This window comes from Bombus fervidus, chromosome 4 (assembly GCF_041682495.2).
Source record: "Bombus fervidus isolate BK054 chromosome 4, iyBomFerv1, whole genome shotgun sequence".
NCBI classification, from domain to species: Eukaryota; Metazoa; Arthropoda; class Insecta; order Hymenoptera; family Apidae; genus Bombus; species Bombus fervidus.
Window position 1 is genome coordinate 17,339,391 of NC_091520.1, and position 13,757 is coordinate 17,353,147.

Sequence of the window (13,757 nt, forward strand, 5' to 3'; positions counted from 1 at the left end):
ACCTAATGGTGTATAATGGTTAAATAGGAACCTGAACGCGGGGTGAAGCATTCTCAGTAATGGTGTTATAGGGTATTCGATCGGCACGTGTCGCGTTACAGAACACTCGACGTCGAGAGACGCGAGCAATATGTCAACGGCACGTGACCGAAGCAACGAAGTTTTAACTGCAATAAATCTCAACGTGCCTTTACATGTGCCCGTTGTTAACGAAACATTATCTTTATATTTAATATTTGTAAAGATTCCAATATTTACCAGTATTTACCTGTATTTACCAGTATTTACCGGTATTTACCAGTATTTGCAAAGATTCTTAGCAAATATTAATAACACGTGAACCAGTGTCTCGTTGGAAGAGCTATCAGGAGCATATTTTCGACACTTGCAGAACCAAAACGAATCATCTTTATAGTCACCTCCCCGTAAAGCCAACCATAACTCAGCCTTTACCCTGTAACATACAACTTGAATTATACCTATAGAATCTCGTAAAAGGGCGCTGAACAATAAGATTTGTTACGTCTCTGTGTATCGAAGGGATCGCGCTTGGATTTTCGATACCACCTAAAGCTCGCAACCAAAGACTTGCACTTAAGTTGCCCTATCGAGTATTGAAATTCATGCTGGTCGTCTGACGATCGAACGATATAAAGAAGCTTCTAAGTGAAATTAGGACAGAGCGTACGGACGATGCGTTGAAGAAGGAATGTACGGAAAAGTCGTCGTTGAAGATCTATCGCAAGGCACGCGACGTAAAACAGCAGAAAGCGGAAATGTTTAACGTTGCAAGTGCCTTTGTAAACGGTATATACTACTGTCGCAGTATGCGTTTCAACAGCAAGTAACAGAGCATGGACGCGCAAACTGAACAGGGTGTTTCTTACAGACTTGGTCTGAGCGTCGCACGAGGGGCAGGCAATAATACGTAGATGATAATCGCGATATTAATATCGCATTGGGAAGCGCGCACATGCGTGCAAGGGTCCATTGGTCACGGAGGAACACTTGTTCGCCGACTGGCTTGCGGTTCTTTCAATGCACCCTGATTTTAGAAAGAGACAACGAGAGGGTGGAACACCAAGTTCGGATGATGGCAAAAACTATCTAAGAGACGGACCAAGCCATCGTGGAAATATTATCAACAAAACGCAAAAAAACATTTTTACTTTTTAAATTCGATGCATCTCGCAATAAGGAATCGTTCTTTCCTTAAAAAAGGATACAACCTTACAACAACGGATACGATAGAAGACAATCGTTGTCGTGTGTCAACCCTTTACATTGATCTGATTTTGTAAAACAATCTTTAATAATCAATAAATTACGAAGAATAAGTTCGAGAGAAAGCTTCTGCGCTTACGTCTACTCGAAACAGAAAGTATAAAAGATTCGGAAAACGTTTCCTACGACTTACCTAGGCACGCGATATTATGTGGTTGATGGTAAAGGATGGTAGACCACTTGTACTCGAGTTTCGAGGGACCAGGACAAGGGTTGGTACAAGGGATGGTGCAGCTTGTGAACACTCGTGTCATTCCCTGGTCTGGCACCATTCATCCGAAATGAATCACTTCACCCACGAACGAAATCCACCGAGGAAATGCCTTGCCCTTCCTTGATTGTTTTTTCTTCGGACTAACGAATATGTTATCATTATTACAGTATTTACTTCGGCTGTACCAACTCGTATCGTAAAATCGAAAAGAAAAAGGGAATTGAACGTTCCCTTCGTCGGTTTTCTAGTAAATACATTTGCTCAAAACGTTAATGTACGTACCTTAAATGCAGTAATCAGAAAAGGTCTGAGCAGTAATACCTGATATTTATCACGAGTGAGAATCTATTTCTTGTTGAAGACTAAATTACTATAATGTTTAAAGTCTCTCTAGATTTAGATAAAGAAACGTCGGTCGATAACAGGAATTAGTACTAGAGATACCTGTAACTATGTAACTGCAAACAAGACATATCAAGATCAAGACGCTCATTAGGCTTTTAAAACGTTTTCCAATTTCTCTAACTGTCCCAAGTACAAATCTGAGAAGGATATAACTTGCCAAAACGAGTTACTGTTCGCCGAGATTATTCTCGTTAAGTCACGTACACATATAGACACATATACGTAATTTATTACGTCCGTCGAAGTCTGTATACGTATACATAAGTGCATCATAAGCAAAAAGAATACGTTTGCTAAAAGAAGAGAATCAAATCAAAATCCAAATTGCAATAAATTAGCTCGCGAGGAGAACGTAAAGATCGAAGAACGATTAGGTAAATCCAAGCGATATCGTTCGATCACGATCTACGCACGCGTGCGAGAAGAATGAGCCACTTAATTTCCTAATCAACAGTTGATTCAGATGCACCTTTCGGCAGCATCCCCCATCCTCGGCATGGAAGCTATGTTGGTTTGCAGCTGAGCCAAACAATGTCCTTTCACATGAGGCTTTTATAGCCCCATGAAACACTCAGTCAGGGCAGGCTTCTGGTGACGGCTGCATAACCTGTACGTGTCACGTGCTCCGTGATCGCAACCAAACGCGAACCAAGATCGACGATGATCCAGAGAGAAAGTATATAGTTCAAAAGAATAGTTGTAGGAGATCTAGCGTCGAATATCGATATTTTGACCAACTATAAATTTATAGCGTTAACCGTGCTGAACTATCGAGCACACAGGAGTCCTTTAAAACTATAAGAAAATAATTAAATGATACGGCGATAAGTGCAAAGTTATAGAAATCGTTCTTATCTACAAGATTGTAGGCACGATACTTGCACTTACATTTTTCGACGATCTTCCAACAAGATCATACTAGAAACTACATACATACTAGAAACATACTAGAAACATTCATAGACAGTAATCGATTTTAGTGAGTCAAATTATCCGGCGCTGATCTTACTTACAATTAGCTTTGAATAACAGAAAAGGTTGCAACCGTGGAATTTTTATAACCGTCGTTTAACCATTACTTTGCATGGTTAAGGATATACCTGTAGCAACTAATTAAACTTGTGTTACGCGTCTCGAAATTAGTGGTACTACAGACGATCAATTAGTAGAATTATTCTTTCTAAATGTTATTCCGGAAGACCAATTTTTAACACGTATTATCAGATAAAATTACAATTAAAAACAACGAAACACTCGAATCATCGTATAAAAAGTTTCATCAATTTATTTTGTTAAAGTTATTCGATGCTTGTGGAATTAAAGAAACGCGTGGATAAATAAATTGAAAGTACATATGTATTATGAATATAAAGTACAATTTGTGGAATACAATGTAAGCTGATCAGATTCGCACGCTGGCAATGTTACCCTGAGACTAAAGGAACGCCGAAGTCAAAGTCACACGTATGCTTTATCGTCGACGCATTCTTTTGCGCTATGCGCTATCGATGGCTTCAGCGCTTGAGAAAACCAAAGACCAAATGTAGAGTTTTTTTAGAAGTGGCGATCACTTTAACATATTTAAATCTACTCATTGTTATAAACAATTACAATAACAATATCTAAATTTACGATAATCATATCTATTCAAATAGGTGGATTAGTGCGTAAGATATCAATCGACATATCTTTTGACGTGACCATAAAGTAACGTCCGAAGATAATTTCAGTACTTCTAAGTACACCTTGCGTTTCCTCGAGATCTCTGAAAAGGTCTACCTCGTTCACTAGTGTTAACCACGCCTATGTCTACATCTACACCCCTCGTATTTAGTAAAGCATCAGGATTCGCAAGTCGTAAGCACAGGGTCGGTTTACCCTTGGCCAGTTCTTTAAATACAATTACACGTGGTGTGGGGTGTAACAGTGGAGGGGAGCGAGTAACTCACCCCCTAGTACTCGATTCGGGGCACGAGCTCACGGAATATATATTTAAGCGGAATGCAGTTAGAACTTAGTTGAAACATCGACATCGCGTTGAGATCATCGAGAAGCTTTAAGACCAACTGAGATCAGCGTTCGCCATATCCTAAAGTAAAGTATCTAGTGCAGTGAGGACTACCTGATAATGAACACTGAAGCATACAAAAAGATCGCTTTATCTGAAAGATATTTAAACAGACCACTCGTTAGAGCTGCTGGACCCATTGGAAAAGATTGTTCAACGGAGATCGTTGATGTGAAAGAATTGTCTCAGAATATTATATTGGGAATACAGTATGTATGTACTATAAGTTTGTAATATATACTGTTATAATATGTACAATTTGTAATATTGAAATAGGCTGTCGAATAGGGTGGAAAAGCGAATTTGTATAAATTATTTCAACCTCGTCGATTTATCATAGGTTGAAATTGTCGACGCGGAAGGTCGCCTAACTTGCATAGACAAACTCGTGAGCACTCCTTGCTGGTTAAAAATCGTCGAATTTGCAAAAGACTGTCAGACCTGCAACGTGCTTTTGATGACTACCGCCGAGGGTGTAATACTGAAAACTATAAGGGACATAATTCCCGGTGAACCACTGCTGATGTGGTTTACCGAAAATATTCTCGCTATGTTGAATATACCATTCCTGACACCATCTAACATACAAGGTAAAGCATATAACATCAAATAAGATAGAATAAAAGTGCAACGATGGAATTGCATGATCAGCGAATAAGAGGTTTTGTAAAATTGTACTTAAAGACATATATATTGATTTTAGATCAGAATCGCTACATTTGTCACATATGCAACAACTTGTTTGAGTTCCCAAATCCTTTGAAGATACATTTAGCCCTAAAATGCAATCGACTGGATAGTGATCATCTTTGGACCATGCTAATCAAAGAGTTCAACTCGTTACACAGACCAAGTACCTTGTCTCTCAACCTGTTCCCTAATCCGACTTTCAAATTCGAACTGACCACGTTGACGCAAACTCCGCCTACCAGGTTATCACCATTGTCATTGAAAACCATAGATAATACCGTTCCTCCTGTAAATAGCAATTCATCGGAGTCTTCCGATCATGCCTCTCCATCCTCTTCCAATCCTCCGTCTTTCAATTCTTCATCCACGCAAATACCACCAAACATGTCGACACGAATGTGTTCTGCGACGAAAGATACGCTTCATCGGCAGTCTGCTTTCCAACCATATACAAATCAAAGCAACGTATTTAAGAGGATTTATCCACTAACAAGGAACGAGAATGTTTTAACGCCCTACAACGTTCAAACGACCGCCGCACCGATCGGTACTGACGTCCATGCAGCGCAAGTGGAAACGATAGTCAGCAATCTCGGTAAATCGAAGCAAGGACATCTCTGCATTTACTGTGGAAAAGTTTACTCGAGAAAATATGGTTTAAAAATCCACATCAGGTATAGCTTTCAAAGTTTCGTTGTATCTAGTATCTAACTTACGCGCCCTAAAGTTTCGATTTTTTTCTCAAAGAAATTATTCTCTATTTTCGATGAATTTCGTATAGGAAAGTTCATCGTGAAAAATATTCGCGGGAAATATTACTGAATTTTACATTATTTTTATTCGCAGAACCCATACAGGTTACAAACCCTTAAAATGCAAATATTGTCTGCGACCATTCGGAGATCCTAGCAATTTGAATAAACACGTACGGCTACACGCGGATGGTGAAACACCATACAGATGTGACTTATGTGGAAAAGTTTTGGTCAGAAGGAGGGATCTTGAGAGGCATTTAAAATCAAGACACCAAGAAGCCATGAACGATAGTACGGATACCTCGTCTGATGGCACCGACATTTGAATAGAAAAAGAAAAGAGATATTACTCGTTGCAATGAGCTTATAGAAATCTAATTTTCAATGTCAGAGACAATTTGCTCATATGTAATTATAAAAGGAATTGTCCATAAACCTCATTTATTTTATGTATTGTCGTCTAATAAGCGAACTGGTTTCCTCATGATAAATTTTATGATCAAAAGTTAATTATTTTTTTAATATTCAAAATAACTGTAAATATTTTAATATATAAATATATAATTAAAATAAAAAATGTTAATGAATGCAGGATATTCAATGTAAAAAGAATATTTAAATACGGATTATAAAATATTTTCAGGAAAAAATTATGCACGAAAGGAACAAATGAAACAATGTCGAACTGCAACGTGTTTCATTGATTCTGATAATTATTCGTTATGATACATGAAGACTCTGGTCAAAGTACGAGTCTTTGCATTTAAAAATTTTAGAAATATTATAATGAAATTGTTATTTTATATTTATTGATCGATAAATGTCTGTCATCTCGCATCACTATACCTTTATAGCTAAATATGCTATAAAATCTTTAACTTTTAAAGTAATTTCTTTGATGCTTTTTTCTAAATAGCTAACAAGAAATTACAACCGTAATACGTAACAACAAAATATGTAAAAATCGATCGTTCTAGTCCAAACTGAATGTTTTTTTTTTCTTAATAGCGTTCATTTTTACCAAGACCTATTTTTTTAATACATTTTAGTAATTCACAGTAAACTATGAATTTTAATAAGATGTATTAGGCAAAAGTACCGATACGCGACGGTACGACGTAGCCATGCTGTATTGTGCATCAGAGTTTTTACAATTTTTTGAGTTTTCATTCTTGTATTGGGTTCCTGGATTTAAGCCGCTGGGAAGCGGAGCTTTTGTGTGTTCTTGTTTTTGGTTGTTATTTCTGTCCTGAAAACTTGGCCGCGAAAACAGCACTATACAAACTGAATGTATTACATAATATATGACACCGATCTGTCTATCTAAAATGTATGTCACATTTATTTATCTGATCAAAAAGTGAAAAATCATAATTATCAAACATACATGATACCAGTACCTGCTTATTACAAGTAACTCCCGTGTGAAGTTTTTCTCTAAATGTAGGTTTTGTTAATTTTGCATGTCAGAGACACAGACTGAGTTTCTTGAACATGTTTATTTCAATCAAATTAATTATTTTCGTTAAGAGAACTTGAATTCGCGCAGCTTTATTTAAATCTACAGTAGACAATAAAGAGGGCGCTACTGAAACATTTCGATAGTAACGCCATCGTTTGAGCGTAATAAAAACCTTGTCATCTATACTACTTGATACTATGTATATGTATTAATTGGTTTGGATTTCGTCTGCCTGCTTGCAGTGACTGATACCAATTTCCACTTACATCTTCAATAATTGCCATAACGCAAGTGTTTACGGTATGGAGGATATTTAAATAAATCTAGAAGATAAGTGTACTGTACTTGCAGTCAAATTTAATTTCCTTCCATATATCTTGTCTCTTCAACTCGTTTAAATCTAAGAGATGGACAATACATGTAGATCGAATTGTGATGTAACCAGTTCCAGTTATCATTTTTATATTTTACATAAAATTTCACGAATAATTTTTTGTTACAGTATATTAAAATGGCTACTATCGCACGCAATTTACGCCCTTATTTAAAATATATTCGTAATCAAAAAAGAACTTACGCCGATGCACCCGTTAGCAATGAAATGAAGTTTACATTGGCTGGGGCTAATCAGGTATAAATGAACACATGGTTTTTTCATGTACATATTCTTTTAGATTTCAATTTTATGAATTTCTAGTGAAATTGTGTTATAGGTATTTTATGATGAAAGTGTGATTAAACAAGTAGATGTACCATCATTTTCTGGTTCTTTTGGTATTTTACCAAAACATGTTCCTACCTTGGCTGTATTGAAACCAGGCGTAGTCACAGTATATGAAGAAGATGGGACAGTCAAAAAAGTTTTTGTTTCTTCAGGGACAGTCACTATAAATGAAAACAACAGCGTACAAGTATATGTTTGATATATTATACTATTTAAATAAGAGCAGCAAACCGTTAAATAGTTTTTAATGTTATTCTACCCTAAAATATTGTAAATTAAAAAATATTGATAGATTTTAGCGGAAGAAGCTCACCCTCTGGAAAATCTTGATGGGACTGCAGCTAGAGAACTTCTTAGTAAAGCTCAGCAACAGCTTTCATCTGCATCGTCTGAACAAGATAAAGCTGAAGCAGCAATTGCGGTTGAAGTTGCAGAAGCTTTAGTGCAAGCTGTGCAGTAAACATTGTACAACCATTGTGTATATATTAAAATATCATTCTGTATAACATTAAATCCTTAGACAACATATTTTCCATGTTTCTGTCGTACTCCCACATGAAAATACAGTAATATTAAAGCTATACAGCTACATTATATATACGCGCGCGCCTGTGCGTGTATATATATATATATATGTATGCATACATATAATACATGTAATATAATACATGTAATCAACCTTATTACAGAAAGAAAATAGCAATACGTACTTTTATGTAATAATTTATTACATGTTAGTAAAATTTTATTTAATCAAACAATTTTTTTCCCATAAAACATACTTTAAAGTACGTTTTGATTTTTTGTTACATTTAACAAGTACTTTTAATACTACAAAGATTAAAAAATTTCTGTGATTTATTTTGTAAGCGATTCAAAAATTCATATATTTAACAACATTAACATTATTGTCATATTTCGTCACACTTTTTTATAATTAGCCTCCTTAAGTTGATGAATGATCTCTCTTCTAAGCGTTGTACGTTAGAAAACAGTTGCTAAACAATAAATATTTTATTTTTTTAACTATTAATATGTTTAGTACATCATACACGCGCATGGTCACAGATAATTTAATTTTTCTAAATACTACATAAATTCATAAATATTGTTTATTCCCAATATTATATGAATTTAAGTATCTTACAACAATCATTATGTATAAGAATTGTATGTACATAGTAATTGCACATTAAAATATGTTATATCCTCGTCTTAATATACAAATATCAAATTTGGCATTTTCGTTTCTTACAATGATATTTTGCTATTTTTTACAGCACACAATGCAATTTTTCCTTTTCTATAAACTATTCAAAACTATTCAACAGCGGTGTACATTTAAAAACTTTTCAGTAAAAAATCTACAAATAAATTGACATACTTTAAAAATATATAACATTTACATATTGCATCTATATAACAAAATCTTGAAACATAATACAAATATATACACACAGTCCCATTACTCTCGATTGTTTTAGACAAAATGTTTAAACATTGACATTTATAAGAAAAACTAGCCTATATATTACGATAAATAACAGATTCTTATTCAATATTTATGTAAAAATATTTCTTTCAACATGACTAGTTACACACTAAAGTATTTGCCTCATTGGTTTTTTGTTAACTGGCACTTCATTAATGGGGATAACAATTTTTCTCTACAACATGTTATACTGTTAGTACTTTTACAGCAATTACGACTGAATACTTTTTGCAATTGCTGCAATGTTTTTAAACAAATCACAACACAACAAGACCCACAACCACCGGGCTCATTGTCGCAAACACATTCGCTTTGTAAACAAGACACTAAATCATCTACTATTTTCGATGAAACGTGCTTCTTATTAATTTCAGGAATTGTATTGTTTGAGCAATTCTGACAATTTTGTAGATGATCACATTTACAATCAATACATTTGCATATATCTGCTTCGGCTGTAATCTCCTGTAGGATATTTCTACTTTTTTTTATTTTTATTCTATTTTCGCTTTCTTTATCTTTATCGTTCTCTTTACAACATGTGACTTCGGTACATTCGGTATTAATGTTTTCCACGTCTACTAAATTTACATTATTTACTTGTAATGGTTGCAAGTCATTTTCTATTTGTAGAGGATACGGTTCCGGTTCAACTAAGTCGACTAATGAGTGAACCGCTGTTGGAAAAGCGTTCAATTCCGACCAGGACTGCCGCCTTAAAGCAGATGGGGTTGCCAATGCCATGACATCTATCCAGGGTGAAGGTATTTCCTCCTCGGATGCTATGGCTAGTTCAATAGCTTCCGACTGCGTAGTTGTAATAACATTACAATTCAATACATGTTCAACTTCATTAAGAGATCCAGTTCGTAAACTATCATTAATAAATGGTAAATTTCCTATCTCACTATCAAAAAGTTGAGTCTCACTAGAGGAACTAATTATATTTGATACATGACTAGTAACAGAATTTGTGTTGTACAAAGTCGCATTATTGTTTTCAGCAACCGCACTTACATTTGTTTTATTATCATAAACTTTCTTAGCAATAGTATTATCATTTACATATTGTTGCACATCACTTGTAAAATTCGTTCCTTCTGAGATGTGAACAATAGTATTTTGTAGGCCGTCTTGTATAATTTTTTGCTCCAAATTTATTGAATTGGGCTTATTTGTATTATTTGCCTTGCTATCTTGCACTTTCGTTGAAGGATTAGAACTATATTGTTGATTTTGATCCCGTTGTAAATTCGAATTATTTACTTCGTTGAATATTTTAAATTTGTCATAAGTTACATTATTATTAAAATTATCAATTGTATGCTCGGTAAAATTATCTATGACAATATTTTCCGACGCAAGAACAGTGACATTTGTTGATTTACTTAAATTTTCAGCATCTTTGTTAGTGATGTTATAATCAAGTTCTTTGGTTAGTCTGTTTTGATTTAACATATCTATCATATCATTTGTAGAAGATGACTGATCATTTGGATTTTCAATAGATAAGTAAGTAATACTTTCCTTATTTTGTGTATTGCTAGAAGATAACGGTATAATGGCATAACATGGCACATTTGTATTTCTCGACGTTATTTCATCAACATCGATTTCGGTTTTCAATATCTCATTGTTTCTTTGGTTTCTGTAATCATCTTTATTGACTTCATGTTTCTATAATAAAGTAACACAATATGATAGAAACATTAAAAACTGCATAGTAACCCTGTAAAATTTTTTACGTACCGTTTCGTCGATATCAGTCGTTCTCTTATGAGTCTTCAAGTGACTCTTTAAACTATGAGGTGTGGTGAAGGATCGTTTGCAACTGCCTACAGTACATACATACGGTCGTTCTCCCGTATGCGTTCTTCTGTGCGTTTTCAAATGATGTGATGCTGTAAAAGCCTTACCACATCCTTTTTCCCTACATCTAAAAAAATAATGTTTTTATCCATTATACATATTATATGCATATGTAGTCTGCTTTATGTAATTCACATTTGATATAAAATAGAAGAGATTATACAAATTGAATAGTGCAAAACCAAATCCATAGTTTTAGTGTTTCAGTTGCAATTGTATATTAAAATTTCAGTAATGTGTGTTTATGTTCAGCACATAGCTGAAGATGAAAATCAGTTGAAAAGTACCAAAAAACATACTTGTAAGGTCTTTCTTGAGTATGAGTACGTATATGTTTCTTGAGATCACTTAGAGTAGTGAAAAATTTAACACATCCAGTCTCTTCGCAATTAAATGTGTTGCCACTGTGAAGTCTTTGGTGAGCTCTCAGTCTGTAAAGGGTATTGAATGCTTTTTCACAGCCTTTGTGGTTGCATTCAAATGGTTTCACTTTTGTGTGTACCCTAATATGAATCTTAAGGCTGTACGACGTAAGAAATGCCTTGCCACAACTTGGTTCTGCACATTTAAATCGATACTCGCCTGAAAGTTTTGAGAATTCCTTCCACATAAAAAGTTTGCTGGGCTACCTATTGCTTGCAGTATCTGAAAGCCATGCAGGTCGAAGCGTTCCCTTTATACCAGCATTGATGACTTTATAACCAATAAAAAGTATACATGAAAAGTTTGTAAAACATGAGCAGACCTTATACCTTTTTATCCATTAATAACAAGTATCACACCAATTGATAACATTTCATAAGCTTACCTTATTTTCCTTAGGCTTAGCGAGCAAAAAGAAGGAAAGACAAATTAATATAATACATTATACTACAAGCATAACATGCAAAGCATATAATAATTTTATTTTATTACACAAATAAGATAAGAAAACATTACTATTGATACTTTAAATAATTGAGAAGTGTAAAATAAAATTATCATGACATGCTGCTACATATAAAGCACATTAGATATTGATAATATAAAAGATCTTTTTATTCCTTATTTACACGAACTTAGTAAAAATTAACCTTTTATGAAAAATCTGTTTTATTCATAAATTAAGATATATGCATATATAAAACTTTTACCTTTATGTGTTTTCATATGGGTACGTAGATTACCAACTGTACTATATGTCCTATGACAACCTTCATATTCACAGGTATATCGACCAATATGCTTCTGATTTGCATCTGGAACTATGCTTTGAATTGCAGTAGTTGTATGTGAAGATTTACTTGTTGAAATATCATCTCGACCAGAATGGATACGCATATAAATTTCATGGGGATTGATTGAATGTATTGACCTATATTAATATATATTTATATACATATATGTCATGCCTATAATTGTATTTATATTATTAATAAAAATACTTTGAATGGTAAAATATTAATTGCCACACATTAATACAAAAGCATACGAAATTATTAAAATAGGAACACAAGTTATTAAATATAAAATACACTTAATACCTAAAACTGAAAAAATATATTCTGGACTATAATTGAAAGAAGATGAAATTAATTAAATTTTGTATAATTAAATATATCCAATAATATATAAAGGACCTTCGTTCACTGTATAAATACAAAATTCTATATTGAAAAGCAAAAATCTAATTTCAAAATACGTTATATATCTTATATCCTTATAAGGATGTCATACAAAACACTGTTTGCTGTTACAAATTAAGAGGTTAATAATTTATATCTTACTCACTGATCTTCTAATATTTGTATCTAACCCATGTAAAGGAAGTTTGTATCATAAACAAAGTAATAAATATTAAAAGTTTATGTGATCTTACTCGATAACATTATTATTTGATAGTTTTTCGTCTATAGGAGCATCGTCATCGGAATACTTCTCGTAATCAAACACACCGCTTTCTTCATACACTTTCCCAAAACTGGTTAAATCTAGACTATCATCCAGACAATCTTGAAGATCATGTGTCACGAGAATGTTATTAAAGTTCTCTTCGATATCATCGGCATTCCCGATTTCTTGAAATTTTTCGCCTTCCCACGCCGCCATACTTTTCTTAGCTGTACAAACAAATCATGAAATAAAATTAATATAGATGCGTTATTAAAAATACTACAATTTTTTTAAGTTACTCGATCGTTACATTAAATTTTTTCTTTACCATCAGCCATATAATATATATTTACTCTAAAGAAATTTACTCTTTCAATAATTATTAAAATGTAATATTTATCTGTTATATAAAAATACACTAAGATGTATAAAATACTGTAACTCGCATTGCATTCAATTTTAAATATAATTACTATGGCGATACATATTATAATTTGATTTTGTATCAAATATTTCCTCTCTGATGGAATCGAATCGGTAACGTTGAAATTAACACAAAAATAGTCAGAATGCCATCAGCACAGAGGGCTCTAAAACTTCCAGAATGTGTAACAGAGAAATACATTGGATGCTAGGTCTTATATATTTTATATATTTTATGTATGCTAAAATTACGAAATATTACGTATACTTGCTACATATTACATCTAAAAAAAGATTTGTCACATGAAAACAGCCTCGATAAAGGATTCAATGCACCAATAATAATGAAATACTGAAAGATAGCAAAAAATATTATGTACTTTTGAAACAATATATAAATATACATATGTATAATAAAGTATCTAGTGACACTAAATCATAAAGAAATAAAGATAGAGATAGAGAAAGAAGTGAAAAAGCGATATAGGAATAGAAGAAG

The 13,757-nt window shown here is 33.5% G+C and overlaps 3 protein-coding genes across 5 annotated transcripts in view; 2 read left to right on the forward strand and 1 right to left on the reverse strand.

The window, feature by feature from the left end:
• The window catches only part of Atpsyndelta (ATP synthase, delta subunit), a 137,004-nt gene extending 128,874 nt beyond the window's left edge, over nucleotides 1–8,130 (forward strand). The window contains exons 1-4 of one of the 2 annotated variants that reach the window (XM_072001878.1): nucleotides 7,074–7,178; nucleotides 7,381–7,509; nucleotides 7,592–7,789; nucleotides 7,895–8,130. In XM_072001878.1, the coding sequence (XP_071857979.1) occupies nucleotides 7,390–7,509; nucleotides 7,592–7,789; nucleotides 7,895–8,062 (486 nt within the window). In that variant the 5' untranslated portion in view covers nucleotides 7,074–7,178; nucleotides 7,381–7,389 and the 3' untranslated portion in view covers nucleotides 8,063–8,130. Of the gene's footprint in view, nucleotides 1–7,073; nucleotides 7,179–7,380; nucleotides 7,510–7,591; nucleotides 7,790–7,894 lie in introns of those variants that run through there. The other variant, XM_072001879.1, reaches the window with a different exon arrangement.
• Prdm13 (PR/SET domain 13) lies at nucleotides 4,032–5,742 on the forward strand. The gene is made up of 4 exons (XM_072002039.1): nucleotides 4,032–4,184; nucleotides 4,312–4,561; nucleotides 4,675–5,335; nucleotides 5,508–5,742. The coding sequence occupies exons 1-4, from the start codon at nucleotides 4,032–4,034 to the stop codon at nucleotides 5,740–5,742; spliced, it is 1,299 nt and encodes a 432-aa protein (XP_071858140.1).
• A 549-nt stretch (nucleotides 8,131–8,679) lies between the features above and the next one.
• Nucleotides 8,680–13,167, reverse strand: LOC139986445 (uncharacterized). Of its 2 annotated transcripts, XM_072001787.1 has the most exons (5): nucleotides 12,822–13,167; nucleotides 12,097–12,317; nucleotides 11,263–11,545; nucleotides 10,844–11,030; nucleotides 8,680–10,771 (listed from the first exon to the last, which is right to left on the reverse strand). In XM_072001787.1, the coding sequence occupies exons 1-5, from the start codon at nucleotides 13,049–13,051 to the stop codon at nucleotides 9,218–9,220; spliced, it is 2,475 nt and encodes an 824-aa protein (XP_071857888.1). In that variant the 5' UTR covers nucleotides 13,052–13,167; the 3' UTR covers nucleotides 8,680–9,217. The 2 variants fall into 2 exon arrangements, with proteins under 2 accessions (XP_071857888.1, XP_071857889.1); XM_072001788.1 differs by lacking the exon at nucleotides 12,822–13,167 and having other exon boundaries at nucleotides 11,263–11,608; nucleotides 12,097–12,238.
• Between the last annotated feature and the right edge of the window lie 590 nt (nucleotides 13,168–13,757).

Bases quoted from the DNA above. Each gene is read 5' to 3' on its own strand.
- Prdm13 (XM_072002039.1), top strand. From the start codon at position 4,032: ATGAACACTGAAGCATACAAAAAGATCGCTTTATCTGAAAGATATTTA. The intron at 4,185-4,311 runs GTATGTACTATA...GATTTATCATAG, and splicing joins TTATATTGGGAATACAGTAT to GTTGAAATTGTCGACGCGGA. The intron at 4,562-4,674 runs GTAAAGCATATA...TATTGATTTTAG, and splicing joins GACACCATCTAACATACAAG to ATCAGAATCGCTACATTTGT.
- LOC139986445 (XM_072001787.1), bottom strand. From the start codon at position 13,051: ATGGCGGCGTGGGAAGGCGAAAAATTTCAAGAAATCGGGAATGCCGAT. The intron at 11,546-12,096 runs GTAAAAGTTTTA...CAAAACTTTCAG, and splicing joins CCATATGAAAACACATAAAG to GCGAGTATCGATTTAAATGT. The intron at 10,772-10,843 runs GTACGTAAAAAA...ACTTTATTATAG, and splicing joins CGACTGATATCGACGAAACG to AAACATGAAGTCAATAAAGA.